General features: G+C 54.7%; 2 protein-coding genes across 3 annotated transcripts in view; both read left to right on the top strand.

Annotated features, from left to right (window-relative positions):
• Window positions 1-9570, top strand: part of DGCR2 (DiGeorge syndrome critical region gene 2) — a 45235-nt gene extending 35665 nt beyond the window's left edge. The window contains exons 8-10 of one of the 2 annotated variants that reach the window (XM_039724397.1): window positions 3033-3185; window positions 3627-3863; window positions 4656-9570. In XM_039724397.1, coding sequence (XP_039580331.1) covers window positions 3033-3185; window positions 3627-3863; window positions 4656-4897 — 632 coding nt within the window. In that variant the 3' untranslated portion in view covers window positions 4898-9570. Of the gene's footprint in view, window positions 1-3032; window positions 3186-3495; window positions 3864-4655 lie in introns of those variants that run through there. The other variant, XM_039724398.1, reaches the window with a different exon arrangement.
• Window positions 9571-12795: 3225 nt separating this feature from the next.
• LOC120509642 (carbonic anhydrase 15-like) lies at window positions 12796-19904 on the top strand. The gene is made up of 8 exons (XM_039724526.1): window positions 12796-13178; window positions 14819-14854; window positions 16807-16977; window positions 17181-17341; window positions 18006-18098; window positions 18380-18446; window positions 18655-18821; window positions 19475-19904. Exons 1-8 carry the CDS (start codon window positions 13112-13114, stop codon window positions 19691-19693), a joined length of 981 nt encoding a protein of 326 aa, XP_039580460.1. The 5' UTR covers window positions 12796-13111; the 3' UTR covers window positions 19694-19904.
• Window positions 19905-27005: the final 7101 nt, after the last annotated feature.

The following is a 27005-nucleotide window of genomic DNA, read 5'->3' as shown; positions in this document are numbered from 1 at the left end:
TTTGTTAGTAACTTAGTTTTTTAGAGAGGATTCATCAAGCAGTCATCCAACTTCTTTCATCATGAAGTTACTTCAGCTAGTGATAAACAGTGAAAATTTTAAATTAAACATTTCAGTTTTCCTTCTGGGTGGTTATAAATGACTATTCCAAATGACAAAAATTAATGAATTACTTTCTTTAAGCAGCACGTATTTATCTTTGTCCAATTCTTTCATGTATCTTCCCTAAGCTCTGTTGCAAAGGAAAGAAACAGTTTACTAATCAACAGTAAGTAAGTTAATCACCCAAGGAGAGACCTGGGGAAAATAAATCCTGCTGTTGGGTTGGCAGGTAATCAGCTCTTGCAGTGTGAGTGGGTGAGCAATGATTGCAAGTGGTAACAAATATTACTCAAGGACTTGGTAGTAGGGGGATTTTTCAGTGGTAGGAGTAAGCTGAGCAATCACAGCTATACTCACTTAAAAGATGCTTCTCATTTAGCCAAAGATAAATAGCAGAAGAATATTTTGAAACCAAGGTAGTCTGTCTATTGCTGCTCCATGTTGAGGTAGAAAATAATTTTTCTGTTGTGGCTCTTGTTTAGACAGACCTGCAACTGTGAAAAGGTAGTAGGAGAAATAAAATACTTGGAAAGAACTGATGTGCTGAAGCTTTTCTAGTGACTGAACTGGTGCAGTTACAAGGCACTACTGAGGGTGAAAACAAGTTTTCTGAAATATGTTTTGTATTTATGTGAGCTTCAGGTGTTTTTGGTCTCAATCCCACCCTAGAGTCCCTGCCCACTTCCTACCACACATTCTTGCACCTGCACTGTACTGTGATGTTCTTTCTCACAGAAAAGTGCTGTCCTATCTCCACCTGGCTCCCCTTCTCCAGACAAATCTTGCTCTTTCTCATGGCATGTTAACACCAATAGTCCTTAGTTATTAACAACAATTCTCATCTGTTATTACTAACAGTCCTTGGCTGGCTCCACAGCAACCTGAGTGTTGGTGTTTGAGACATACACACGAACCCCTTATCTGGGAATTGAGAGATCAAAAGGATCCCACTTTGGGCTCCTGTTTATAGGGTCTCAAGAGAATGGGCTCCAGTTGTGGTAATTTTCCGTCTGGCTACAGTTTGAGTCAGTAACTTTGAGGGTGTAATAACAAAAATATCACTCCAAGTGGATTGTTATTCAGGCAACAAACATAAGTTTCCAAGGCTGTTCATTAAAAAACAGATGTTCTTTAGTCACCTGTTAGTTCCTGGGAACAGACAGTGTTTCTGCTAAGCTCAAGAGGGCTTAGTCCAAGTGCAGCTCATCAAGGCTGAGGTCTAATGAGCATTTCTCAGATCACAGTGCAGCCTGCAGAGGGAAAATGCACCACCAGAATCCATCCCACAACTAAAGTCATCTTCTCTGGGCCTCTGCACCTATGTGTGTATTTTACTAAAGGCACTTCAGTGTTACTGACAGCCTTGAATACTCTGCAGTGAGCGGGGAGTCGGCGTGGCCCTAAGGTGGAGGAGGAGCAGGGGCAGCTCTGTGCTGCTCAGGAGGCTCTGCTGCCTGGGAGGTGTGTGACTGCAGCAGCTGAAGCTCTGTCAGTGGTGGTTGCTAAAGGGTTTGACAGCACCCAAGCTTTTGTGCTGCACAGCCAGACCTGAGAGGGTGTAATGTTCAAGCTGTATGTGTAGTGCACTATTAAATGAATTTCTTCTTGCCAAGAAGGCGTTACGTAATAAATGCCAGCCTGTTAGCCATGTGCTGGAATGATACAAATGAGGTGGATTTTTCTGTTACTAGCATGTGTAGCAAACTAATACTTAAAATTTTTGTGAGGCTTTTAGCCTTCTTTTATAAGGAATCTTTGATGATACTTCAGTTATTGTTAGTGAAAGGAAAAGTATGGACGGAGCTCTTGCTACTTGAGTGGGTGTAGGAAGGGAGAGGTGGCCTGGATCTGGCTGGTTCCCCTGGGAAGTGGCCCTGCAGTGACTGGGAAGAGGGACCATCCCTGCTGGTGACCACATTGTGAGGCCACCTCATCTGTTTCTTACTCACCCCTAACCTGGGTGTGTTTCTTATTCAGAACTCTTTAATGGGAAGTTAGTGCAAAGAACACAGTACATCACTTTTAGGTCATTTTAGTTTGTGTAGAGTACCTCTGTGTGTGTGTGTGTGTGCTGCTTAGGCATAGCCAAGTGGGATTAGTTGAATTGTGAGAAATAAATGCCTCTTGTGCCTGGTGCTGGGAGTACAGTGGTAATTTGTTCACAAGAGCCTTCCCTGTGTGGGTCTGGTTAACAATGGGACAGGGCTCTCCAAGTTCTGAGCTCCTGGGTCTGTTTCTTGTTCTGCCACATGCTTTTGGTATGACTGTAGGAAAAGGTTCAATTCCCATTCACCTTAATCTCTTCAGTTCCTGAATGATGATTACCATGTTCCTATCACTTAGTGGTGCTAACCAGTGTACTGGTGACATGTGGAATTTAGATAGCCACGTCTGGGTGACAGTGACAATGTTCAGAAATTTTTTAATTGCACATGGAATGGTTAGGATGTTCAGAAGTTACGTAGTGTATAGATATGCCAGTTCTCAAGCCTTTTCCTCTTTAATATAATATGATCAGCCATACGAGGGCAACAAGTGGATGTGCAAAGTCCCACTAACCTTTCTTATTTCCAATTTTTGGAGGCCTGAAGCCTTCAGTGTTTTTCCCCTTTTCCCAAGGAAGATATTCTTAGAAACTTTCAGATCTTCTTGCAGTAAAAAGATAAATCACCTGATGATTCATGATTTTCTTATATATTTGAAATACAGAGAAATGTTAAACCAGGCTAATGAATCTCCACTCTACGTTTATCTCTCCGTTACTGACAGAAAACATCAAGAAAAATGAATCTTGAAAAATACAGGGAAGTGTTAAACCAGGCTAATGAATCTCCACTCTACGTTTATCTCTCTGTTACTGACAGAAAAACATGAAGAAAAATGAATCTTGATCAAAAATAACAGGCTGTTTTTATATGTTTGATGAACAGATGGCAACAGCCTGTTTGACTCGATGGCCGGTGGAATGCGCCTGATCGTGAGCTGCATCTCCTCCTTCCTCATCCTCTCTCTGCTGCTCTTCATGGTGCACCGGCTGCGCCAGAGGCGGAGAGAGCGCATTGAGTCCTTGATTGGAGCTAATTGTGAGTATCAGCTCCCTGCTTGTGCTGGATATTGGCACTCTGGGGTATGTAAAGGGGAGAAATGTCATCGTCTTGCTTGACTGTGCCTGTGTCTTGGTGGGGTCTTCAGACTAAAACTTTTGTAGTGGATAATGGAAGAATATTTTTGTTCCTATGTGCTCCAAATCTGAAATATCGTTGGTGTGAACAGTAGTCTGTAGTTTGAAGAGGTTAGAGTCAAATTTAGATGGGATGCAGGACAAACAGACTGGGAGCAGGTGGGCCTGGGTATTGTGTAATTGCAGCAAGTTGACTTGGATGGGTTATGTAGACTTTTCTAGGTCTTCAGGAGACCTGAGTTCCTGGAGTGTGAAAAGTGGAAGAAAGTGTTGAGATCTGGCTTGAACTGAAGAAGACAGCACGAGATAAAGTCACTTACTCCTTTTCCTTCTCTTGAAATAGTGCACCATTTCAACTTGGGCCGCAGGATGCCTGGTTTTGATTACGGTCCCGATGGTTTTGGAACTGGCCTTACTCCACTGCATCTTTCAGACGATGGGGAAGGTGGAGCATTTCATTTTCACGATCCCCCTCCACCTTATACTGCTTACAAGTACCCAGATATTCAACATCCTGATGACCCACCTCCTCCTTATGAGGCTTCTGTCAATCCAGACAGCATCCTTTGTTCCACTCCAGGTATGCAGGCAATCATTTCTCTTTTCTCCTACTTTTTCATTTGGGCTAGAGGATGGATTTTTTTTTTTTTTTTAAGCTATAATCATGTGTTTTAGCAATTGTGATAGGAAAAGGCATTTTACCAAAAAATCTGCAATTTCTGTGATGGAAATGTCTTTTGTTAAAATGTATCATTAAGCTTGTTTTTTCTCAAAGGTTTTTGAATCACCTAAATTAGCAGTGGAATCCAGTCTGTAAGCAGTTTACCTCTTAAACCTTACCTATTTTTGAGCCTATCCTGGGATGGATTAGCTGGTTACCTTTTTTCTACCATGCTGCTACCATTTTTGGCCTCTTGAAGATCGTTTGATAGAGTTTGGTATTAAGAAGTAGAACAAATGTCAAGTACAAGAGATTCTGGATAAAATGTATCCAGCCTCTTCTCTCCTCCCTTCTTCCCCCACCCACACCCCCCAAAAATTGACCAAAAATACCACTGTCTAATGATTCACCCAGTGCTCTTCAGTTTTGCAGCTGTGATATTCATATACTGTAGAAATCATTCCAATTTGGGATTTTTTAGCAGCATATTTCACAAGATAAGTGAGCCTGATTAGTGCAAGCATCTTATTTATATGTCAAAGTTTTATTTTTGTTACACAATTTTCCTCTTTTGCAGTCTCATGTTGTTGTGCATTAGCTCAAAACCAGGAAAAACTCAGAGCTCCCAGAAATATGGATCATAAATCTGTTTGGGAACGTGAAATGATAAACCTCACGTTCTGATTCTGTTTGGTTTTCTGTCCTTTGCAGATGGAGTTCTTTCTCAGGCTGTGCAAAGCAGTCCTCCATCACTAGGAAACTGTGATGTATCCCCACAGCTGACAGAGGGGTCGCTTCCTCCCTCAGTTGGTCCTTCTCCAGTGGAGCTGGAAGACTCTGCTGACAGCAGCACCTTTCTTGTCCCTCCTGACACACCCATAAATGAAAACACCCCAGCAGAAACTTTGACAGGCAGCCGCCACAGCCACTGTTCCCTCAACACCATTGTATAAAGGAGTGAAACACCCAGCACGCTCAGAGTTTTAGCATCTGTTTGCACAGACAAACACTAATCCGAGGCTTGAACTTCAGAAGGAATCTCCACTTTGTTTTTCAAACACTGCTTTTATGTTCTAGATTAGGATCGTGCCTCTCGTTTTTTGGCTGTCGTTATTCATTCACTAATCAATCTGTCCTGTAAATATGGATTGTACAACTGCTCTTTTTTAGCATTGGCTATGGAAGGGAGAGCAGAGAATTCCTTTGACTTCTGAGGAGGTGAGAAGTATGGGTAGTTTGGGTTGGTTTTTTTTTTTCCTAACCTGAGAGGAATCAAAATCTACATCAGAAAAAAGCTGCTTGGATTTGGCTGGATACCACTGGACCCAGGAAACAGACCATGGAAGAGAAGGGTGGGGACAATCACTGTTCAAGAAGAGAAGATGGAGCTGCAGAGGAGGGGGCTGGGGGCCTGTTCTATGGAGTGGGACACATGCCATCAAATGTTACACTGTGTAAAACACAGTGCCTTGATCAGAACACCAGAGGAGCTGGAGCAGGAGTGGTCTATGGAATATGCGACAAATGGGTACTGAGAAATTGGGATTTGCAGTTACAGTTACTTGTTGTGGTAGCTGCAAAACCTCATATTGTTGGATAAACTTCTGGCCCATGAAGACAACTGGGTCTGTGTGATGTCCCTTTGGTAGAGCCCTCACGTGTATTAGGAAGTACTTTAGGGCAGAGATGGGGAGCAATTAACTTTGATGCAGCCTGAGTTCACTGTATGAGGCCCCTGTTTGTTCTAATCCCATAGTAAGATTGAGGTGTTTTCTTTCTGGTTTAACTTCTTTACAGTGAAGGGTTGCACAAAATGGCCTGGATACAAGACCACTGTTCTTGCTTTTCTTATTGCATGCTATATTTAGCATGTGTGTTCCCTCCCCTTCATTTCACTTCTTTACAGTTCTACAAATACCACTTAAAGATGGTGATCAACATGTACTATAGGTGATGTTTAATTCTAATTGGACACCTGTTCCTTATCTCAGTCCAGTAAATAGCCAGCCCTGTTCTAGAGATTTCCCCTGTGCCCCCCAAGCCATTTATCCAGGTCCCACAAGGGGTTATAATGAGGTTAGTGTACTTAAATCAATAAAGCAGTTTGCTTCAGTCTGATATGTCAACTTAAATTTCCCCCTCGTATTGAACTCTTTAAGCTAAGTTAATTTACAGATGGCAAAGATTCATTCAGTCCCTCACGATACCCAAAGTCAAGCACTGTTGGTTTTGATAATGAGTACAAAACAATCTTTACAGGCAATTTTAAATTTAAGTTTGGATTTCAGTGTACAAATAGTTTACCCTTTTCTCCCATACTCCCATTGCCTCTGCTTCTCCCTGACTTACTGTAACAGTCAGCAAATGAGATGAATTTTAAGGAATTTGTAAAGAATGCCTCTTGTGAGTGGTCTCCTGTTACCTTATGAAGGGTATACAACCTAGAGGGACAGGAAGAAAGCACTGCATAGGAGTGTGGATATGATCTATTTTTCTAGTAATGATGAGAAATCCTACTTGTATGACAAATCCTAACCCACTCTTGTGGTTTCCCAGTGCAGCTGACTCTTTCCCCATGGAATATGCTGCTACTTTCTGTTCCCTGTCTTGCCTATAGGCTTATGCTGTACTTGGGGATTGGTCTTGACAGTTCAACTCGTTTTGCACAGAAAACTGTGAGTTTTGTTACCGAGGTCGTAGCTGGTGTCTCGCCGCGCAGACGCTGCAAACAGCCCTGACTCCACCCGAGAGGGTGAATCACAGTTCTGGGGAGCTGCTGGCACACGAGTGGGAGGGAGCCTCTCTGCCTGCCTGGAGCTCCTCCACCACCCCTTCCTGCTCTCTGCTGTGCCTGGCTCCAGCAGCAGTGGTACGAAACGAGAGGAGCAGTTCTCCACCCTGTGGGATCTCTGACCGAGTCCTCCTCCGAGTTCCAAGTCCTGGTCTAATGAAGTGGATGGATAGCAGTAGTCAGAACCATGCATACAAATTATTGAGCATTTCTGAAGTATGAAAATAAAGCGGGTTTTGTGCATTTTTGAGCACATTCATACGTTTTATACATTGTATGTACTGATTTTTCTTTAGTTTTATAGGTACGAATGCGTGTGTGCGTGTGTGTGTTTCTGGGTGGTGAGATATATATATACACATATATATATATCTCTATACATACTGTAGACAGTAACCTTTGTGCTGTGTCCAGCTAGGTGAAGCTAAGCACTGAGATAGAAATTAGGCTCTAGGGTTAATACTTCTCTTGAGCTGGCTACACTCTCTTGTAGAACAGGCTGTGATAGTATACACTTAAATAGGATGCAAAGTCTATGCTACTGCAATCTGTTCTTGAAAAATACTTTGTTAGCAGGGCAAAGTAGAAAAATTCCAATTTCTTTTGAAGCCAGATGGAATATTTGTTCTTTGTAGTATCCTAGCGCAATAACAAAAAGCCTTTTGGCTTGGTTCAGTCTCTGAGGCTGTATTTTGTGGCTGAGGTGAACAGATACCTTACCTCACACTTCTCCTAACACTGCAGGAATCTGTTTAATATTTTTGTATTTTACTTTTGGTTCTGTGGTGAATTTTATTTGCAAATAAGCTCTGTTACAACTGGCAACTTCATTGTGGCTCCTGGTTGTAGCTATTCCAAATGGAGGCTTCTTTGTAGAAGCCTCAGTGTGATATTTTCCCCATTGCTTCTGAGCCTTTCCCACTTGTATATTGGCAGGAGACTGCTATTTTCTTTGTTTTCCCCTATCCTTCTTCCTCTTAAATGTAAACAAGGGAAATTCTTCTTTGAATGGAGCAGCTCACTAAATACAGCTCATTTACCTCTCAGTGAGCTTCTAATTTGGCAATAAAATTGTCATTTCCCCACCTTTTATGTAGCTTTTTCACATTGAGTACTTTCTCTTGGAGTAAGAGCCTTTGTAGCAGAAAATGTCCCAACTACTCAGACTGCTGGACCAACTGGGGAAGAGTTATGTTGTCTTGACAGCAGTGGACTCCTCAGCAAACCTTCCTTGCCCTTGGCAAGGTGACTGGTGGGCAGTTTGTCCCAAGGGCTGATGACAGAGTTGGTGCTTGCCCAAGGAAAACCTCTCTGGTTTGATTGCCATTCGATTGATGAGATCTTCGGAGTTACTTTCTGCATTGATTTCCCCCCACTGCCATTCCCATCTCTGGATGTTCTCAACATCTGGTGCATCCTGGGTGTCCCTGCAGCCCCAGCAGGGAGATGGCATTGCCACATGGTTTCCAGCAGCCTGTGTGAGCCCAGGGGGTGTTTTCCTTGGGATGCCCTTCACCACAGTTGCTGTCACGTCCCAGCACTTGGTGCTGTGCAGGGCTGGTCTTGTCCCACTGTGGCCTCAGACAAAGCTGCTCCTCAGCTTCCCCGAGCTGTGGTGCCGAGTTGAGGCCTCTGCTGTTCCCTGGGAGCAGCCCCAGGCTCTGGTTTGTCAGTGATGCCCTTCCACAGTCCCACAGCGCCTCTGCCTCTGCGCTGGGAGTTCAGAAAATGTTACAGGGGCAGTGGGTTCTGCTGTGCAGGATCAGCACCATCATTCAGGTGTGCAGGAGCTTGTCTGTAGTGTTCAGACCTGTTTAGTTTGGGCCTCAGACCTTTCCTTTAGCCATGCACAGCAGGACGCTGATCTAGATGGAAAATGAAGTAGGTGGACATTTTTTTCTGAAGGCTGGATCTTCCAGTCAGTGGGTGCTCTGCCTCCACAGGTGCCATGGGGTGATGGCTTGTTTCAGTACTTGGGAAGAAAATGGTTTTTGTGACCAGTAATTATTACCGTTCTTTTCCCATCTCATGTTAAATGAATTTGAAGCTGGTACTTAAAGATGTTTTTATCTTTCAGATGTGACTTCTCAGTGGCAAAACACTGATGTTTTAATGTTGCCTCGTACAATCCATAATGTGCATCTCCTTTTTTCAGTTGCTGAAATGTCATTTTTCCCCCTAGCTAAGGAACTTGTAACATGCAAAAATTTCTTTTAAGTTTCCCTTGCAAGTTGGGAGCTGGACCGTAAAATGAGAGCAGTTGAGTGTAGAGGAGGTGAATCAAAGTTCACGTTTGTTTCTCTGTTCCCTAGTCCCGAGTGAAATAGGTGTTTCCTTGGAGCAGAGGCTTTCAGTGATGAAGATGCGCTTGCCCCAATAACAGCCAGCATTGCCTGCCTGCTGCGGTACCACATAGCTTTAATTTTCTAGGATGTGCCCCTCGAGTGTTGACTGGGTCAGGCTTGCTGCCAGCAGAGGTGGCTGTGCTGCACCATCCCTGTGTGTTGGGCTGAGGGTGCCTGGGAGGCTGTGAGAGAATGAGACACTGCTTTGTACCTTCCTCTGGAAAATCGTTTTAGCCAGCGCTGCACTTGCAGGCTTCTCCTGTGTAGTTGGTTTGTGACTGGACTTAACTGTGGCAGTGTATAAAAGATTTTGATATTCTGTGAAATACCATGTAGAATTTAAATTTGATACTATAATAATTGAGTCCCTGTGACACTGGTTTTTGTTTTAACTTCTTTGGGGTTGGCACTAATCTCTTTTTTTTTTTTTCAAGATGCTGTGAGAAACATTTCATCCAAATGCCAAATAAATTGTGTTCTGTAAGAGAAATGTTGTGTTCCAATGTCTCCTGATTTCTGCGTCGATGTGGTTGCCCAGCATTGTGAAGGAGGGTTTTGTTAAATCACTCTTCTGAGCGGTGATCTTGCAAAAAGATCAATAAATGCATTTAACTTGGAGCAGGTAGTCTGCCAGAGTTCCTGTGTGTACAGATTCCAGTGGGATTCACCTGTCTTAGTGTAATTTTAGGAAAGTCTTGAGATTATACCCAAGAAAATGAAGTGCAGTGTATTCCTGCTGCCCTCCCCAAACCCATGGGGAGCCGCTGAGTCCAGGGCCGGGGGGCTCTGTAGAATGCAGGGGCTGATCCAGACTCCCAGCTCGCTGTTTCTCCTGGAGCCGCCGGGCTCGCAGTGTTTGCGGCGGGTGCAAAGTCGCATCGTTCACTGCTGAGAGGCAGGGGCAGCTCCGGAGCGCTCCGCGTCCGCTGCAGCCGGGCGGGGCGGGCTCGGCTGGGCCCAAGGGCCGCAGCCCCCGGGGCACCCGCAAACCCCCGCAGCCGCCGCCGCGTGTCGGGAGCGCCTGGAGGGGCTCGGTCCGGCCCGGACCCCGCGGGGCTCTGCTGCTGCTGCGGGATCCCGAGCAGGTACAGCCTGCCCTGGCCTCCTGAACCTTGCCTGGGACAGGACAGCTCCTGTAGGAGCAGCGTGGATTGTCCGAGTAACAGCCACGCGTCCAGAGGCTGCTGTGTGTGCTGGCCCTCGGGTGCTGTGGCAGGGCATTGCTGGGTAGGCGGCTGCTGTAAGCTCTTAGCAGCCCAAAGGGCGTTTTTCTGAGCGGGTGACGAGCAGCCGTGCTCGGTCCGGGTCGCTCAGCCCTGGCAGAGACCCAGCGCGGGGAGCGTGTCAGACACGCGCCGTGTGCCGCCGGGCCCGGGGTGCCATGTCGCTGACCCCGCGGCGGTGGCAGCGTGGCATGAATGCAGGGGCTGTGCAGCGCACAGTGCGGCCAGAGCGCATCTGCCGGCCACAGAGCCTCCTTTGTGCCGGCCCGGCCCCGCTCCCTGCCCCGCTCCCGGCTTTCTCCTGGGCTAGCACCAGCTTATTATGGGGATCAAAGATCAAAGTATTTACTGCCTGTGAACTTTGCCTCTCTGGATGCCCGCCTCTCTTCGTGCACCCATCCCTGTGTGATGTGAACCACTCTCTGGAGGCTCAAGTCTTGGTCGTGTCACTGTCCCTGTCTGCCTGGGTCCCCCCAAGGATTTACCTCCAGGAGCTGCTGGCACCTCTGCTGTGTGCTGGCACAGGGATTGCTGATGGTGCACGTGGTGGGGGTTCCCACCAGGGTGGCACCATGCCCACACCAATCGATGGTTGCAGCTTTAGTAACTATTTTTATCTTTCCCCGTGGTATTTTTCCCCTTATCATGGCTCTTGCCCTTGGTGCTGTGACTACGCGTGTCTGCAGGGACCTCGCCACCTCCTGGCTCGGTGGCAGCAGGCTGATGGACGTCGTGTTGCCCTACAAGGAGGACACAAACCTGCAGGATCAGCTGGGAGCTCACCACCACCACATCAGCAAGGCCATCAGTTTCAAGGCTTGATCTGGTTCCTGCATAAACTGGAGGTTGCTCATTCCTGGTACGAGTGCCAGCAGCCAGCCATGCTCTCTGGGAAGCAGCACAGTGGGATGGCTGGGAGCAGGGATGGCACAGTGCTGCTGTGCCACCACTGCCTTTCCACACGCCTTGTAGATCCCTCTGCTTCCTCACTCTGCTCCTGCTTCTTGTGGGGGCTGTGCTGGGCCCCACACCCTGCTCTTGTCCCTCTTGCTAAAAATCACCACTAGAGAAGCCTGAAAACCTAGAAGAGTGTCCATGGGGCAATGAGTCTCATCTTCTGACCCCAGGAATCTTGAGCTTCTCCCCCTGGCAATATGGGCTGTTGTGCTGTGGCCGTGTAGGAAGAGGGCTCACTGGGTGTGCTCATGTTTCCAAGGGAGGTCCTGATACCATCGGTGCCGGAGCAGCTCCCTCCTTCCCGGCAGCGATCGGCCGCAGAGCTGGTGCGACCCTCTGCCGCACCTGCCCGCCCCTTGCGGCTCTCCGGAGGGATGAGCGCAGCCCTCTGCAGACTACCTCATCCCCGGAGCAGGGGCCAAGTGTCAGCCGCGGCACAGATCCAGCCCAGCCCAGGGGACACCTGTGCTGCCGCCCTCCTCTGCGCCCTGCACCGCGGCCCAAACGCGGCTCAGGGCTGGTGCTGCCTGGGGGGGAAGAAGGTCCCAAAGAATCCCTGCTGAGGATGAGCCCGTTGTGGCGTTGGCAGCCAAGCAGCTCTGCTGAGGCAGAGCCAGCCCCGGCCAAGCCGGCAGCAGGGGCTGCTCCCCGCTGCCCGGGCGCTGCTGCCGGGTTTTTTCATCCTGGCAGTGACTCGCCCGTGCTCCCGGCCGGGCCAAGCGCCGGCGAGGGGAGCTGCGGGCCGGGCCCCTTGGCCTCCTTTCCTCTGCTGCGTGAGCATGGCACGGATATTTACGGAGCATGTGATAACACCACGTTCCTGTGTTGTCACACCCTTCCCACCTACCTACCTGCCTGCCTGCTGAGATCCTGGCTCCTGTGGGACCTGCCTGGCCAGGTGCAGTGGATGGCATATGCTCACTCAGCACTGAGAGCTGAGCAGCTGCCTCCAGCAGCACGGGGTGCCTGCGCTGCGCTCCGGTGCTGCTCGGATGGGTGTGCAAGCCTTGTGCCCCAGCACGGCCCCTGCACTGCCAGCCAGTGCCCCATGGCTGTGGGAGCGTGAGCCCCTGCAGCCTTGTGCCTGCTGGAAAAGGGCTGAATCCTGCCCCAGCAGCTCCTTGGTGACTGCAGGGACTGGAGTTCCCCATGGCGTGGCTGTCCAGGCCGCCTGGGCCCCGAGGATGGGGCTGCTCAGAGCTGCTCGCTGGGCTTTGTCCAGAGAGGGGCCCGTGCTTGCAGGCAAGAGTTGGGTTTGGTCTGCGGGTCCCCATGGCACCGCCTGCCCCTCATCAGGTGGGAACCACCACGCTCAGATAAGGGAGATGCAGGACCCGCTGCTGGCTGGGGAGTTCCCAGAGCTGGGGGGAGGGTCTGTCCACAGCCTGTGTCTGCAAGGGATGGGAGGGGACGGGCCAAAGCGCCTGTCCCCAGCCCGCTCTGCCTCCTGGCAGGCCCCTGATGTCCATCTGTAGTCCCACACACTGTGCGGGGGCGGGCTGGGGCGCAGCGGGGATGCTGCCGACCTCCAGCTTTGGGGCCGGGGAGCGGGCCGGTACCGGGCGGGGAGCGCCGCGCCCGTGGGCTCCGCCACCCCCGCTCCCCGCCTGTCCCTGTCACCGCGGGCTGGCCGGGGGCCGGGCTCTCCCCGCTCCCTCCTAGCAGCCGAGGAGTTAAAAACTCAGCCCGGGTGATGAATATGTAAGAGCAGAGCCCAGGCTGGAGCCGAGCATCTCCCGGGCTGCGGGCGCTGCCAGCGCTGCCGCCCGCCCCAGCCCAGCGCCGGGCGCACTGCGGAGGGACGGGACGGGACGGGGAGGTGCGGGGGTCCCCCCGCTGCCCCGCGTCGCCATGGGCCCCACCGGGCTCGGCATAACTTTCCTGACGCTGCCCCTCGTCGTGCGAGCGGCCGCGGGAGGTGAGCTGCGCCCGGGGCCGGGGGTCCCGCGGGGGAGAGGGTGGGCAGCGGGGCTGGGGGGCTTGGGGGGCGCCGCTTTTTCCATTCCCGTCCTACGTGTGGAAGGATGATGCGGGCTGGGGGGTCGGCAGCAGGGACGGGGGGACCTGGTCTGCCCCAGGAGCCCTCTCCTGCCCTCCCCAGCCCCTCCCCGCTGCTGCACGGCCCTGAGCGCTGCCGGCCTCGGGGGGCTCGAGGTGGTGGGGCCAGGGCCCCCTTGGCACAGTGGGGTTTTGGGCTTCAGCCCATCCACCCCACAGACCTGCACGCCGGGAAAAACCGATGAGGACGAAACCTGGGAGCGAACGGGCGCTGCTGTCCCGGGCCGGGCCCGGGTCTCACCTGCATCCGGGCCAGGCCGGGGCGCCGGCGGGACCTTGGCTCCTGCCGGAGGATGCTCGAGGGCTGCTGCGTGCAGGTCTGAGGGTTTCCCGGGAGTTCTGCTCGCCCCTGGACCCCAAGATCCCTGCTCTGGGAACCGTCAGGCTCCTGCCTGCTCTGTCCCACTCGCAGTCCTCCTCTGGGGCTGGTGTCCCGCACCACTGTGGCCAGGCTGTGGATGCGGTGCCGCAGGCTGGGGCCTCGAGCAGCGCAGGTGGAGGCGGGCAGGGCTGCCTTTGTCCTGCTGCTCCGAGGGCTGGCACGAGAGCGTGGCCCGGCTCGCCGGCAGCCGGCCCGCTGGCACGGCGCTCGGCCACCAGCGGGGACCCTCCCGTGGGCTGTTCGTGCCTCCTGCCGGAGCAGAACGGGAGCTGAGGAGGGCAGGGGCGCCGTGCCCCGCTCCCTCTGCACAGCCCAGTGCCCTGGGTGGGTGTGCAGCCAGCAGAGCAGGAGCGGGGTGCCAGCTTGTTCGGCATCCCCTCGGTGTCCCTGCACCTGCTTGTGCCAGCTCTTGCCATGGAGCCCGTGGTGCCCAGCGCCACCCGAGCGCTGCCGGGGGCTCGGCAGCCCTGGCTGAGGTGGCCCTGAGTGACGGGGCCCACCAGCATCCCCACAGAGTGGGCTTGGGCCTGCCACCGCGGGGACACCGGGAATGGGGGGACACTGGGCACAGGGTGACACCGGGCACAGAGGGACACCGGGCACGGCTGTGGCTGCTTTCCCCAGCTCCCGCTCGCCCGCGCACCGGGAATGGGGGGACACTGGGCACAGGGTGACACCGGGCACAGGGGGACACCGGGCACAGGGTGACACCGGGCACAGGGTGACACCAGGCACAGGGGGACACCGGGCACGGCTGTGGCTGCTCCCCCCGGCTCCCGCTCGCCCGCAGCTGCTGCTGTGGGGTGAGCCTTGGCTCCCCAGGATGGAAAAGGAGGGATGGCCCCATGAGAGCTGGGGAAGGAGCGCAGTGAGCAGAGAGGTTTGGCTGCCTTGGAGCAGCGATACTGAGGGAGGTTTCCCTGTGAAACGTGTGGGGGAGGCAGGGAGGGTGTGAAAACACTAGCACCAAAAATAACCGTGATGAACACAAGTGTTGGCGGGACCCCGGGCTGCACTGGGGGATGTCCTCATTGTCAGGGGGCTGGGCATGGCCGCAGGTGGGTTTGGGAAAGGGTGCCTGTCTCCATCACCTGCCCTGAGCTCTCTTTCTCCCGCAGGGCAGTGGTGTTACGACTCACAGGACCCTCGATGCGGTGAGTGGTGCCAAGCGTGGGTGTGTTGGGGCTGTGCAGGCTCAGACCCTCGTGTCTCCACACAGTGCCCAGCTGAGAGCACCCTGGGCAGCATCAGCAAGGCCAGGAGTGGGGAGAGTGGCATGGAAAAGGGTAAATCCCCCCATGGGCATGGTTAGAGAAGCTTCACTTTCGGGGGTGTTGCTGTAGAGACTTCACAAACAGCTGAGCCCCTTGGAGCAACTCAGCCCCACCCCTCACTTCAGCCAGCTCCAGGTACTCCTGGGGCAGCACCAGCTTTCCCCCTTCCACCTGAAGCAGATTAAGTCCAGGTTTTAAAATACTCTATTAGAAAGCCCGTGCAGTGTAGGCAGCAAGGGAGTCTGGGGGTCCAGGAATCCGGCTGAGGAGGGACAGCTCCCTCTGAGCAGGCAGCAGCCCTGCCTGGACGGGGAGGGAAGCATGGCTGGGGGCACTTTGTCTCAAAACACACAAATACAAATTACAAATAGCTTGTAAAAGGTTAATTAAAGACCATCAAGCATTTAATCAGCTGTTACGGCCCAACTGTTTTATAGCTCTTGGGTTTACATGCCCTGTGGCTTGTGAGCCGGGATTGCTGCGCTCCGCTCATCCCTGTCGGAGCCAGGCTCGGTCTCACCCGGTTTAACGTGGCTGGGCTGGGTTTGGCAGGACACAGGGGCCGGTGGGAAGCGGCTGGAGCAATGTGGAGCCGGCTGTGTGCCTGCAGCAGAGCCATGTGGAGTGCACCCCCTCTTATTGAAGGCACCTGGTAATCTGTGGGGCCACCCAGTGACAGCGGCCAGGAACCTGCTGGGATGGTGGCATGGCCATGCAGCTCCCAGGGCTTCCAGGCAGAAAGTTACCTGAAGTAATGAGAGGAGAACATAGAGGGTAAGGGCTGAGCCAGGGGGCAGGAGGTGGGATACAGCCCACAAGTGTCTGTGGCTTTGTCTGCCCAAGAGGAAGGTAAACGTCAGAGCTGAGCATGGGGCACTGCTGGGGGAACAGTTCCCCAAACCCTGGCTGTAGGCAAGGCCATGATGTGTGTGTGAGAAGAGCCAACAGTGCCTGCTGGGATGTGCTGAGCTCCCCTGGGAATGGAGATGCCCTGGGAGGACAGGGCTGGAGACACTGAGGGAGCTCCTGTTCCCCAGCTGGGACTGAGTCCAGAGACTGGCAGTGCCCAGGGCTGACACCTCTGGGCTGCACCAGGAGCAGTGGGGTGCTGTGGCAGCCACACTGGGGCAGTGAACAGCAGGGTGGCTGGCTGGCTACATCCTACAGCTGTGGGTGGCCACAAGGGTTGCAAGAAGAGATTATGCTGGGGCAATGGGGACAAGCCACATACATGGATTGGTTGTGTGGTCTGGCTGTGGTGGCAGCCATGGGGACCCTGCTCACAGCCCCCAGCAGCACTGTGGGTTTGCAGTGGGTGCAGCTGGCTGCCAGCACTGCTGTGTCCTCAACCAGCTCCTGCCATGGTGACCCCCCACCCCAGGAGCAGCTGATCGTGTGGTCACTCTGGAACCTGTGTAGGATCTGGCCCAGGATGCGTTGTGTGGCCAGGTTGCATTGTCACCTGTCACAGCTGGACAGAACCAGTGTGAGTAGGCTGAACTTGCTAAAACCTGGCAACGGGCAGAAGGGGCAGGGAGAAAAGCCTGCCCTTCACCAGCGTCAATGTGGACACTGCTGCCAGGCTAAATATAGCCCCTGGCCCCTCGAGGAAATCCTGCTGAATTATGGATGAGGCTGCAATAGGCCCCTGCTCATCAATAGGAAGGAAACTTAGCTGGGCAGGAGAGCAGCTCCCATGGGATGCAAGAGAGCACGCCGGGCTGGCAGGGACAGCAGGGCTGGTTGGGGACACAGCCACCCGTGGCCTTGTGTCCCCCTCTGGGGGCAGGGGTGCTTTGGTGGCTCATGGTGCCCCTGCTCCCCCTCTGCAGGGCCCAGCCACTGGAAGGAGCTGAAAGCCACGTGTGGTGGCGACAAGCAGTCCCCTGTGAACATCGACAGGCGCCGGCTGCAGCGGGATGGCGGCCTCGGGGACATCCTCTTCGAGGGTTACGACCAGGCTCCCCCTGGCAAGTGGAGGCTGACAAACAACGGGCACACAGGTGCGTGCTGAAGCCGGGCACCTTCCCCTGTCCCAGTTTCCCAGCCACCACCTGACTGGGGCCTGGCTCTGGTGCCACTCCTGGGCGCTGCAGGATCCCACGCAGATGGATGTCAGTGCTGGGGTGAAGCCGGGGGAGAAGGAGCTGTGCCAGGGCTGCTCCCCCCCGGAGCCTCCCCTCACCCTGTCCTGCTGCCCTTGCAGTGATGCTGAGCCTGGCGGGTGAATCGGCCTCTGAGCACATCAGCATCAGCGGCGGGGGCCTCCCGGGCCGGTACCGCGCGCTGCAGCTCCACTTCCACTGGGGCAGCCCGGCTGGGAATGGCTCCGAGCACACCCTCGATGGGCGCCAGCTCCCCATGGAGGTACGTGAGGAAACGCCCCCAGCACCTTCTGGGTTGCCCAAGCCCTTGGTGAGGTGGGAAGGGGAGATTTTGGGGCACCCCAAGGCTGTCGTGCAGCAGGTGACTGGGCTCTGTGACTCTGCACTGGTGCTGCTCAACAGTGCTCCTGCACAGGCACCTGGGTGGTGGAAAAGCAGCTGACGTGAGACTCGAGGTGTTTCTTTACCATGCCTGGGCCAGGCTGCTTCGTCCAAGGCACTCAGTGGGGTTTGGGGGGCTCTGTGCCCTGCTGGGACCACACACTGTGATGAATGCAAGTGAGAGCAAGCAGGAGCGTGCTGTGCTAAGCACATTGGGTTCCTTCTGGATGAAAGAGGCTCTGCGCTTCTAAAATATTCATTATCTGCCAGAGGAAAGCAGAATTTATGTTCTGTGTCTGGCGAGCACCTTGGGACTGCTGGCCCTCTTTTGCACACCCTTCAAAGGATGCTTGATGCATTGGGGTGCTTTGATCCTCCAAGCACCCACCCCACAGAAGTGTCAGTAGGACCAGAAGGGCTTTACTGGGAGGGGTTGGCTCAGGGTCATCCCAAGCTGGCTGGAAGGATCCTTAGCAGAATGTCCTGCTGCCAGGGTGTTGGCTGGGGGCAGTTGTGCACACCTGCCTCCTCTGTGCTTTCCTCAGATGCACATCGTCCACATGAATGCCAAGTACCAGACACTGGCAGAGGCCAAGGGGCATCCCAATGGGCTGGCTGTCCTTGGCTTCTTCTTCCAGGTGGGTCTGCAGGGGCCCCTAGAAACTGGGTGCTGGTGGTGCAGCTGGGTGAGGGTTGCATGGGTGTCCTGAAGGAGTGGGAAGGGACAGGAAGGCTGGGTCAAGGCCAGGAGAGGCTGGGGAACCCACTGACTGCAAAAGAACCTGGCTGGGAACCCTCCCCACTGCCCTGCAGCAGGGGAGGCTGGCTCTGCCTGTGGTTGCTTGGCGGGACAGGGTGACCCAGCTCTGCCCTGCTCAGGCTCTGTCTGACCTCAACCACTTATTCTCCCCATACACAGGTCTCTGAAACCACTAACACCAACTACAACACCATCGTGGCAGGGCTGAGGAATGTCTCCCATGCTGGTGAGTCACCTCCTCATCAGGGCAAGCAGGAAAGGGTAGACCTTGCACTGGGAGGGCAGGGGTGCACCCCAGTGGGCTGGATGGGGAACCCGCCAGTCTCTGAGCTCATCTGGGCTCATCGCCTGAGGGGAAACTGATGGGGGTGGCTCTGCTGTCCCCAGCACACCCCTGGCAGGGGACAGGCTGAGTGGCCCTGTCTTTCCCGCAGGGGACTCTGTGGATTTGGCCTCCACGTTCCGCCTGAGCACGCTGCTGCCGCGCGCCGCCCGGCTCTCGGGCTACTACCGCTACCAGGGCTCCCTGACCACCCCCGACTGCAGCGAGGCCGTCCTCTGGACCGTGTTCGAGGAGCCCGTGCAGCTCGGCCGGGAGCAGGTACGGGAATGCACAGCCCCAGGGCCAGCACCCGCAAGGCGGGAGCCCCGGGTGACCTCCCTCCTTGTCCTTCCTGACCCTCGGGCAAGAGCACAGGGAAAGGCATCTCTATAATAATGCTCCTGGCAACTCGGCAATTAATTAATTTTATGAAGGTTAAGTAATGGAGATGTGGCCACCTGCCAGTGGGGAGAAATCCCATCCATACTGCAGTCCTGCCCAGCCTTGGCATTCAGAAACAGGAATGGGAGTGAATCCATTGAAGCTCAGTAGAGGCTTCAAGGAGATGGATGGATGGATGGATGCATGGAAGGAAGGAAGGGGTTCTCCTCTGCTGCTCAAGCACCTCAGTAGATGTATTTTCTTGAGAGAGTCATGGGCCAGCCACTCTCTAAGTGCTCACTGTGGGCACCAAAACACAATTAGCTCCTTTAAAACTCAAGACCTGGTCCTTGTAAGGACCTGCCTCTGTGCTTACCTGTGGGTCTGGCTTCAGCAGAGCAGTGGGGGTGGTGGGAGCACACCCCTGGTGTGGGGCCATGCCATGGCTCCTGTGCCATTGGCACTGGGGCAGTCTGAGGCGGGCTGGCAGTGGGCAGGGGCCTGGGGTGCTTGGCAGTGCAGCTGCCCACCCTCCCTCTCTCCCTGCACAGCTGAAGGCGTTTGTCAGCACCCTGCACTTCCCACTCGAGGGATCCACGCTCCTAAAGATGATCAACAACTTCCGCCCGCCGCAGCCCCTCCGCAGCCGGAGGATCTTTGCCTCCCGGGGGGCCACAGCCAGCGGTGGCTCCCTGCGCGGGGACCCCCACCAGCTCCTCTCAGCCCTGCTCCTCCTGGCCCTGCTCAGCCTCTTCTCACCAGCCCCGTAGGGGGCTGCGTCTTGTTCATGGGAAATGGGAAACAACAACAACAAAAAAAGCACGTTGAAACCTTGGCTGGGTGAAGGTTTTGTGAACCTGCATCTCTGCAGAGGTGAATCTCTGCAAGCCTGGAGCTGCCCTGGGGTGTCCCTGTGGATGGGCAGTGGGAGCTGCTGCGAGGGGGATGTTGTGTGACTGCAATAAAGCCAAGGTCCCGTCAGTGGGTTGCTGCTTCTTTTGCTGCTGGCTCTGGGTCCCTTCACCATCTGGGGCAGGCGCTTGGCATGGTACTGTGGGGTCAGTGGGGAGGGACTGGGGCTGGTGTCTGGGTGGCATTCAGGGATATCCCCTGCATGGTGTCACAGAAAGAGGCAAATCCCGGCCCTGGCTCGGGATGCCTGCAGTCCCTGCGCTGCCCTGTCTCCCTCCCCAGGGTTGGGGCTGGCTGTTGGAGGGATGGGAACACAGCACCGGCAGTGCCCTTGTGCAGGACACAGGGATCTTTCCACGGAGCCCATTTTGTGCTGACAGGAATAGCTGCAGCTGCCGGGGCAGGGCTGTGTGAGTGGGGTGGTTCATAATTAATGCGCTGGAGCTCCAGGCATGTTCCCATCTCCTCCTGAATTATGGGTGAAGAGCACAGGCCGTTATCCGGGAGAAGAGGGGGCAGGCTGAGGATTTTCATAATTTCTGGAGGGAACCACTGCCAGTGCCGGGCTCCAGCCCCAGCCCCAGCGGTGACCGCCCCGGGCTGGATTCCTGAGCACCCCCTGAGCACCCCCTGAGCATCCCCCGCGCGAAGCTCCTGGGGGAAGCCCTCGCCGCAAGAGGCTGTCGGTGGGCGGAGGGGCCCCGTCGCAGATCCCTGATGCCCACGCCGGGGGAATGCGGCTCTGTGATCCCCGCGGAGCTCGGGGACACGCCGGACACGCGGGGGCGCCGCGGGCACGCGCACGGAGGGGCGCCCGCAGCCCATCCCCACACCGCCCCCCGTGCCCCTGTCCCCATCCCGACACCGCCCCGTGTGCCCCTGTCCCCATCCCCATCCTGTGTGCCTGTGCCTCGTGTCCCTGTGTCCTTTGTTCTTGTATCCCCATCTCTGCCACCTGTGTCACACGTCCATGTTCTCGTGTCCCTGTGTCCTGCCATCACCGCTTGTGTCCTCTTGTCCCTGTTCCCCATGTCCTTGGGGCCATTTCCTTTGTGCCCTTTGGCCCCTGTCCCTGACTCTTGGGCCCCTAGCCCTTCATGTCCTCATTCACTCTTCCCCTCTGCCCCTGTTCCATATGTTCTTGTCCCCTGTGTCCTCATGCCCCCGTGCCCCATGTTCTCCTGCTGCTGTCCCTTGTGTCTTCATACAACCATTCCTTGTGTCTCCATGCCCCTGGCCCCTGTGTCCCTGAGCCACTGGCTCGCATGGCCTCTTGCCACTGTCTGCCATGTCCAGATGCCATTGTGTCCTGTGTCTTCATGTCCCTGGCCTCAGTGTTCCTCTGCTCCCTCTGCCCTACCACCCTCTCTGCTGTGCCCTCTCTTCCTCCAATGTCCCATCATGCCCCCCTGTGTTCCCTGTCTCTCTATGTTTCCATGTCCTCTATTCTGCCTGTTCCCTCTGTCCACCCATGTCTCACCATTCCCAGCTGCACTGCCCAGCTCCAGCACCTTGTTCCCAAAGGCCACAGGGCAGCTGCCCCATGGATATGGCCAGGTGCAGCCCAGGGTGCCCCCATCCCAGCTGGTGAGAACGGGGGGCCCAGTTGGCCGTGGTGAGCCCCAAGTGGCTGCAGCCCCCAGCCCACTCCAGTGCCAGGCCAGGCTGTGAGGGGCACCCAGGCAGTGGGACCAGGTACTGCCCAGGGGCCCATGGAGGGCACAGGCTGTGGCTCCCAAAGGCATTGGGGACCAAAATGCTGGCAGTAACTCTGGGAGCAGGCACTCCACAGGGTCCCCATCACCTGGGGGACCCATCCTGGCTGGCTGTGGTGTCCCCAGCAGAGGACAGTAGTGACACCAGGCAAGGTCTGGCAGCAGAGACCCTCTGTGCAGCTGGACACCAAAACCACCCCAAAGGCTCAGGGCAGCCCTGCTGGGACCCGAAATCTGGGGGAGTACTGTGTCTCTGCTGGGAATGCCAGGCTGCCTGGGAAGGAACAGGGCAGTGCCCCCCTCCCACGAGCCATTGCTGAATTGGGGTTAAACCCCAGCTTTTCCCGCTTTGGCAGCGCTGCTGGGGTGCCACGTGCAGGGAGGTTTGTGCCAAGGCAGCGGAGCGTGGCGGGGCCAAGGCTATTCCTGGCTCCCAGCTGATGTTTGGCCGAAGCGGGCTCTTGGTTTTGGCGGGCTCTTGCTTTTGGCGGGCTGTAATTTTAGCAAGGGCTGTTTCCAGGCTGCGGGGCTGCGGTCAAAACAGCTGCCTGAGGGTGCCTGGCTCAGCTGGGGGGCTGTGGTGTGCATCAGCACCCCTGCCCACAGCCAGCCCGGGGGGTCCGGCCAAAAGTGCCCAAAACATGGCAGAAATGTTTAAACCTGGTGATTTTTCCCTGCAGTGGCTGCAGAGGAAGAGCAAAGGGCTGTGGCTCTGGTGTGGGCAGCAGCATGAGCACAGGGTGGGGGGCTGTTGGTGAGGGTGTCACTGGCTGGAGCAGGAACCCAGAACCCTTAGGGATGGAAAAGAGATCATACTGTCTAAGATCATAGTGACACTGCCAGCTCCAGCCATGTCCCTGAACACCACATCTACAGGATGCAGGGTCCAGCCCCAGGGTGCACCCAATGTTCTCCTCCACTCCCCACCACGCTGTCTGCTCTGCCCACCCTCGCTGTGGAGAGGGAAAAAGGCAAATTTGGCTAAAGTCCTCCCTAACTGGGTGAGCCTAACCCCAGGGCCTGGTGTGGACCCTGGCAGCCACCCCCATCACACCCCTCAGCCACCACTGCCACCACCTTGTTGTCACCACTGCCACCACCTTGTTGTCACCATGCCACCAATGTTCCCTACCTAGAAATTGCTTAACATTAAACTAAAAAGTCCCACCCAGGGAGTCATAACAAGGTCTGCAATGCAATGACCATGTTTCTCCAGACAGGGAGCACCAGCCCTGCAATCAAATCTTTATCAGCACACCTGACTGGGGATCAGCACCTGTTTACCTCAAATATGAGAGAAAACAAGGGTTTGCTGAGTCCCCAGACCAGGCTGAGGCTCTCCTGGGAATTGCATTTTACTACCACAATAAAATTGAAATAATAAATATTTTGAAGCAGCTGAAAGGTGTTTATTTTTGAGTCGGTTCAGCTTGTTTACAATCTGCTTACAAGCCCGGGCACTTATCTTTGGGGCTGTTTACTGGGCTCTCCCCCAGGCTCTGGTGTGGTTTCATACACGTCTAAATAACCCCCAGCTAGGGGGTACCTTCCTGCCAGCTGCGTGCCCTGGCAGTTGCTGTTTTGACACAGTTATGCAAATGATTGCTCTCGTCTTCACAAATGGGCTTGAATGCTCAGGTTGTGTTTTCGACCACACCAGCCTGAAACATTTATTTATTTCATTTAATTCTCTTCCAATTGCAGGGCAATAAAACCCGGTCTTGCGCTCTCTGGCTGTCTCCAGCTGGGGCTTTGACCCAGGGCTGCCCAGAGGTGTTTGATCGTATTTTGTCATTCATGACTTGTATTTTATAATTTGTATTTTGTATTTTATTAATTTATAGCATGTATTTTATCAATTTATAAATTTATTTCCCAGACTTGGGGAAACCTGCCCCATATTTTGTGAACCTGGAGGCTGCCCCTGTACCCTGCAACAGGTCAGACTGAGGGATGACCCCGGAGAAGGGGCTGCCTTGGCAGCAGGCAGAGAGTTTAGTTTAATTCAGTAAATGAGTGAGTAAATTCAGGGTGACCTGACAGCAGGGTAGCAGGAGCAAGCTGCTCAGGCTGGTCCCCCTGTGGTGGTGGCACAGGGAGGCAAGGCCACAGTGTGAGCAGTGTCAGGGTCTCTCCTGGCCCCAAGGCCCACAGGAGTGGGGTCAGTGGTGCCCAGCCCGGGGCTGGATGCACTGGGGTCACTGGGGGAGTGTGTGTGTGTGCACATATCTGCACATACATGTGCAATGTGTGCACACTCGTGTGTGTGCATGCGTACAGCAGCTGGGACATCCCACACCAGGCAAGACCGCACTGGCTGCCCTGTCAGGGACCCCCAGGGGACAGGAGGGGTGAACCTGGCCTGGGGACACGTACCATGCTACAGTACAGAGTCTGCACCAGCCCCAGTGGGTCCCTGATCAGCACCACCCACCCTGCCAATTTTGCAGCATCATGCCACCCCAATGCCTTTCCCCCATCTCAGGGCTGATGTCCCCCAGAAGGTGATGACCCCCAGGGTGAGAGCCCAGTGAGGCAGGGACACAGAGCTGGCCACCATCTCAGGGCTGAGCTGACTTGGGCCGCGTGGCGCTCGCTTGCCTTCACACGTCAGCACCCACTGGAGACAGTTTCACTTCCTTTTTTGGGGGGCCCTTTTGAATTTCTGATTGGGGGCTGTAGTGGGTGAGGAGTAAATTTAGCCAGGGGATGCCCCACCGCTGCACAGCTGCACGGCGGGGCTGGCGGGGGGGAAACAGGAGCCAGTGCTGTCGTGGCACAATGTGGGCTCTGCACTGCCCTTCCCCAGTCCTTCAGAGAAGAGAGTGGTGTGAGTGCAGTGTCAGGATGGGGTGCAGGAGCCAGCAGCACTCTCCTGGTGCTCGGGGGCTGCAGCCCCCCGGCTCAGGGCAGGGGCCATGGGTGTCACCCGGGCTTGGCACAGCTGTGGCACCAAAGCAAGCACACTTGTGCCATCCTCCTACTGCTGTCCCTGTGGGTCTGGCTCTGCCCCACTCCCCCCAGCCTGGGCTGGGGCTATTCTGGGACCCTGCTCTTGCTTTCGAGTTTCAGCCCTGCTGCCTCCAGGAACGCGGCTGTTTGCGTGGCTGCAGCTGCGCTGGGGCAGGCAGGACCCTCCCCTCCTCTCCGGCCGTGCCACGCCGGAGTGTTTCATCACCACGAGTGTTTCATCAGCTCCAGGTGCACTCTCTCCACTCCTGCCACGTCCTCACAAAAGAGACCCCACCTCCAAATGGTACCAGACGTTGGGGCTTGCCTGGCCTGGGGAAATCACCCAGTGATGTACAATTGTACAATAAAAAAAAGCAGGTCAGGGCTGTTTTTTGGGGCACAAATATGGACAGAGGTGGTCATCATGGAGGGGAGCCAGGGAGGGTTTGGGGACCAGAGCACAGCTTTGTGCTCGAGGTTTTGGCAGTGGTTTAGAGGGGAGAGTTGCAAGAGCTCCTATGGTCCCGCATTCCTTTGCCAACATTCCTGCATCCTTCACTCTGTTCTCAGCTGTGGGACCCCTCCAAGCCCAAGATGTCCAAACCCCCCGGGTTTATCAAAAGGCCCCTGAAAGCATTGCTAAGCCCTCACCTGGGAGTCTCAGCCTGAGAGAGCATCTCTCACCAAGCCCAAACCCTTCATGGGATCCACTGCTTCTCTTTGCAGCTAATTAAAGCCTTCCCGAAGCATCTCATTTACTAAATTAGATCCCCCTCATTTTAAAATTACTGGCAAGCTGGGAAAATGAGAAAATAAATGACTGTTAAAATTGCAGTGCAGGAGCAGGCAGAGTGAGAGCAGGAGCTGCAGCTGGGGGGGAGGTTTCGGTTCTGCTCAGCACATTTGCTCACCAGACACCCCCAGCGAGGGTGGTGCGGGAGTGGATCCAGACTGCTCTTCCCAGGCACTGCTTCCCTCCCTGCCAGGGGATGGATCAGGCCCTGCATCCCTCTGTGATTCCCAGCCCAGGCTCTCTGGCCCTGTTGAAGGTTTGTTAAGGGTAAAACTGTGGCTGGGAATTTGCCAAGTTGCAGGCAGCGGGGGAGGATGGGAGCCCTGGAGCGGCCAGGGCCACTGATCTATAATTAATCAGGTTTTTTTCTTGACAGTTGTTGCTCATGGAAAAGATTTAGAAAAATCTTTTAATCAATAATTAGTGAAGCTTCATGCCCCCTGAGCCAGAGACGTGCCTGTGCCCTGCCCACACAGACCTGAGCTGAAGCAAGACCCCAACTCATGCCCCAAATTGAGCCCATGAAAGCTGGGGCTGGTGTCCTGTGACCAAGGAATGGGCTTTACTCCGGAAATGTCAAGATGAATCTCAGGACATGGGGAAAGCATTGCCCTGCCTCCCTCCCCCAGTGCCCCTCCCCAGAAATATGGCATTTCTCAGGGTAAAACCTGGCAGCACAGCTGGGATGGGGGCCCTGTTTTACTGTCATTCACTGCAGCCTCAACCACTGCTAAGGTGATTAACAACTGCTGGAATTGGTAGTGATTGAGACTTGATCTTTGCAGCAGAAAAGAAGTGAGCATCCTCCCTGGCAGCAGGTCTTGGTCTTTGGGGCATTTCTGGCTGGCAGTCTCAGGCAGCAGCTCTCCTGGCAGCACCACAAGGCTGGGGAGGAGATGCCAAAGGCAGGGGTTTGCCAGGGAACAACCTTGCTTGAGCAAGGAAGGGGGCCAGTGGCAGTGAGGAGGAGCTGCTGCCGTCTCGGGGCTCACATTCCCAGCAGTGAGCTGGAATGGATGGATGCATGCATGGATGGGGCTGTGCTGCAGGGACCCTCATCTTCAGCACCACCTGCCACAGCCCAGCACCCCCAGGAGCTGGCCTTGCACCTCTGCCACGGTGGGCCCTCTTTGCTCAGGAAACTGTGTTAAAGAAGCTTATCTTGAAACACAGTGGGACAGATCTCTCCATGACCTGCCCTTCCTTCTTTTCCCTGGTCTGATGCAGGCTGAGCATCCTGCTGCTGGCTCCTGTCTTGAGGCCAGCAGCAGCCCAGGGGTCTGGCCTGCAATGGGTTTGCTCCATAGCGATGGGATTTGGGATTTCCTGTGAAAACCATGAGCTTGTCACCCTGCACATGGGAAGGGAGATTGTGACTGCCCCCCTGAGCAGGGTGATATGAAGGGGGTTTGCCCTGTGCATGGGGCTGTTCCATGGCAAGGCCTCCTCTGCCCAGCTGAGGAGGATAGAGCAGGATTAAAGCCAATGAAGCTGTTTTGGAGGATGAGGTTCCTTTTGGCAGCTCAGGTGGGCTCAGGGCCTGCTGCCAGCTCCCTGACAAAAACAAGAGAGAAGGGGCACTGTGCTCTCATATCAATAGAGGCTGGGGCATGAGGGAATTGACAACAGTCCTGCTACAAAGGATTTGGGGCAATCAGTGGATAATGACCTGGCAATGTGCACCTCCAGCCCAAAAAGCCAGACATATCC

The sequence above is a fragment of the Passer montanus genome, unplaced genomic scaffold (genome assembly GCF_014805655.1).
Source record: "Passer montanus isolate IOZ18808 unplaced genomic scaffold, ASM1480565v1 scaffold53, whole genome shotgun sequence".
In the NCBI taxonomy this organism is placed as follows: domain Eukaryota; kingdom Metazoa; phylum Chordata; class Aves; order Passeriformes; family Passeridae; genus Passer; species Passer montanus.
Note: the sequence above shows the minus strand (reverse complement) of the source record. Positions and strands in the feature narration are given on the sequence as shown.

Bases quoted from the DNA above. Each gene is read 5' to 3' on its own strand.
- LOC120509642 (XM_039724526.1), top strand. From the start codon at position 13,112: ATGGGCCCCACCGGGCTCGGCATAACTTTCCTGACGCTGCCCCTCGTC. The intron at 13,179-14,818 runs GTGAGCTGCGCC...TTTCTCCCGCAG, and splicing joins CGTGCGAGCGGCCGCGGGAG to GGCAGTGGTGTTACGACTCA. The intron at 18,099-18,379 runs GTGGGTCTGCAG...CCCCATACACAG, and splicing joins TCCTTGGCTTCTTCTTCCAG to GTCTCTGAAACCACTAACAC.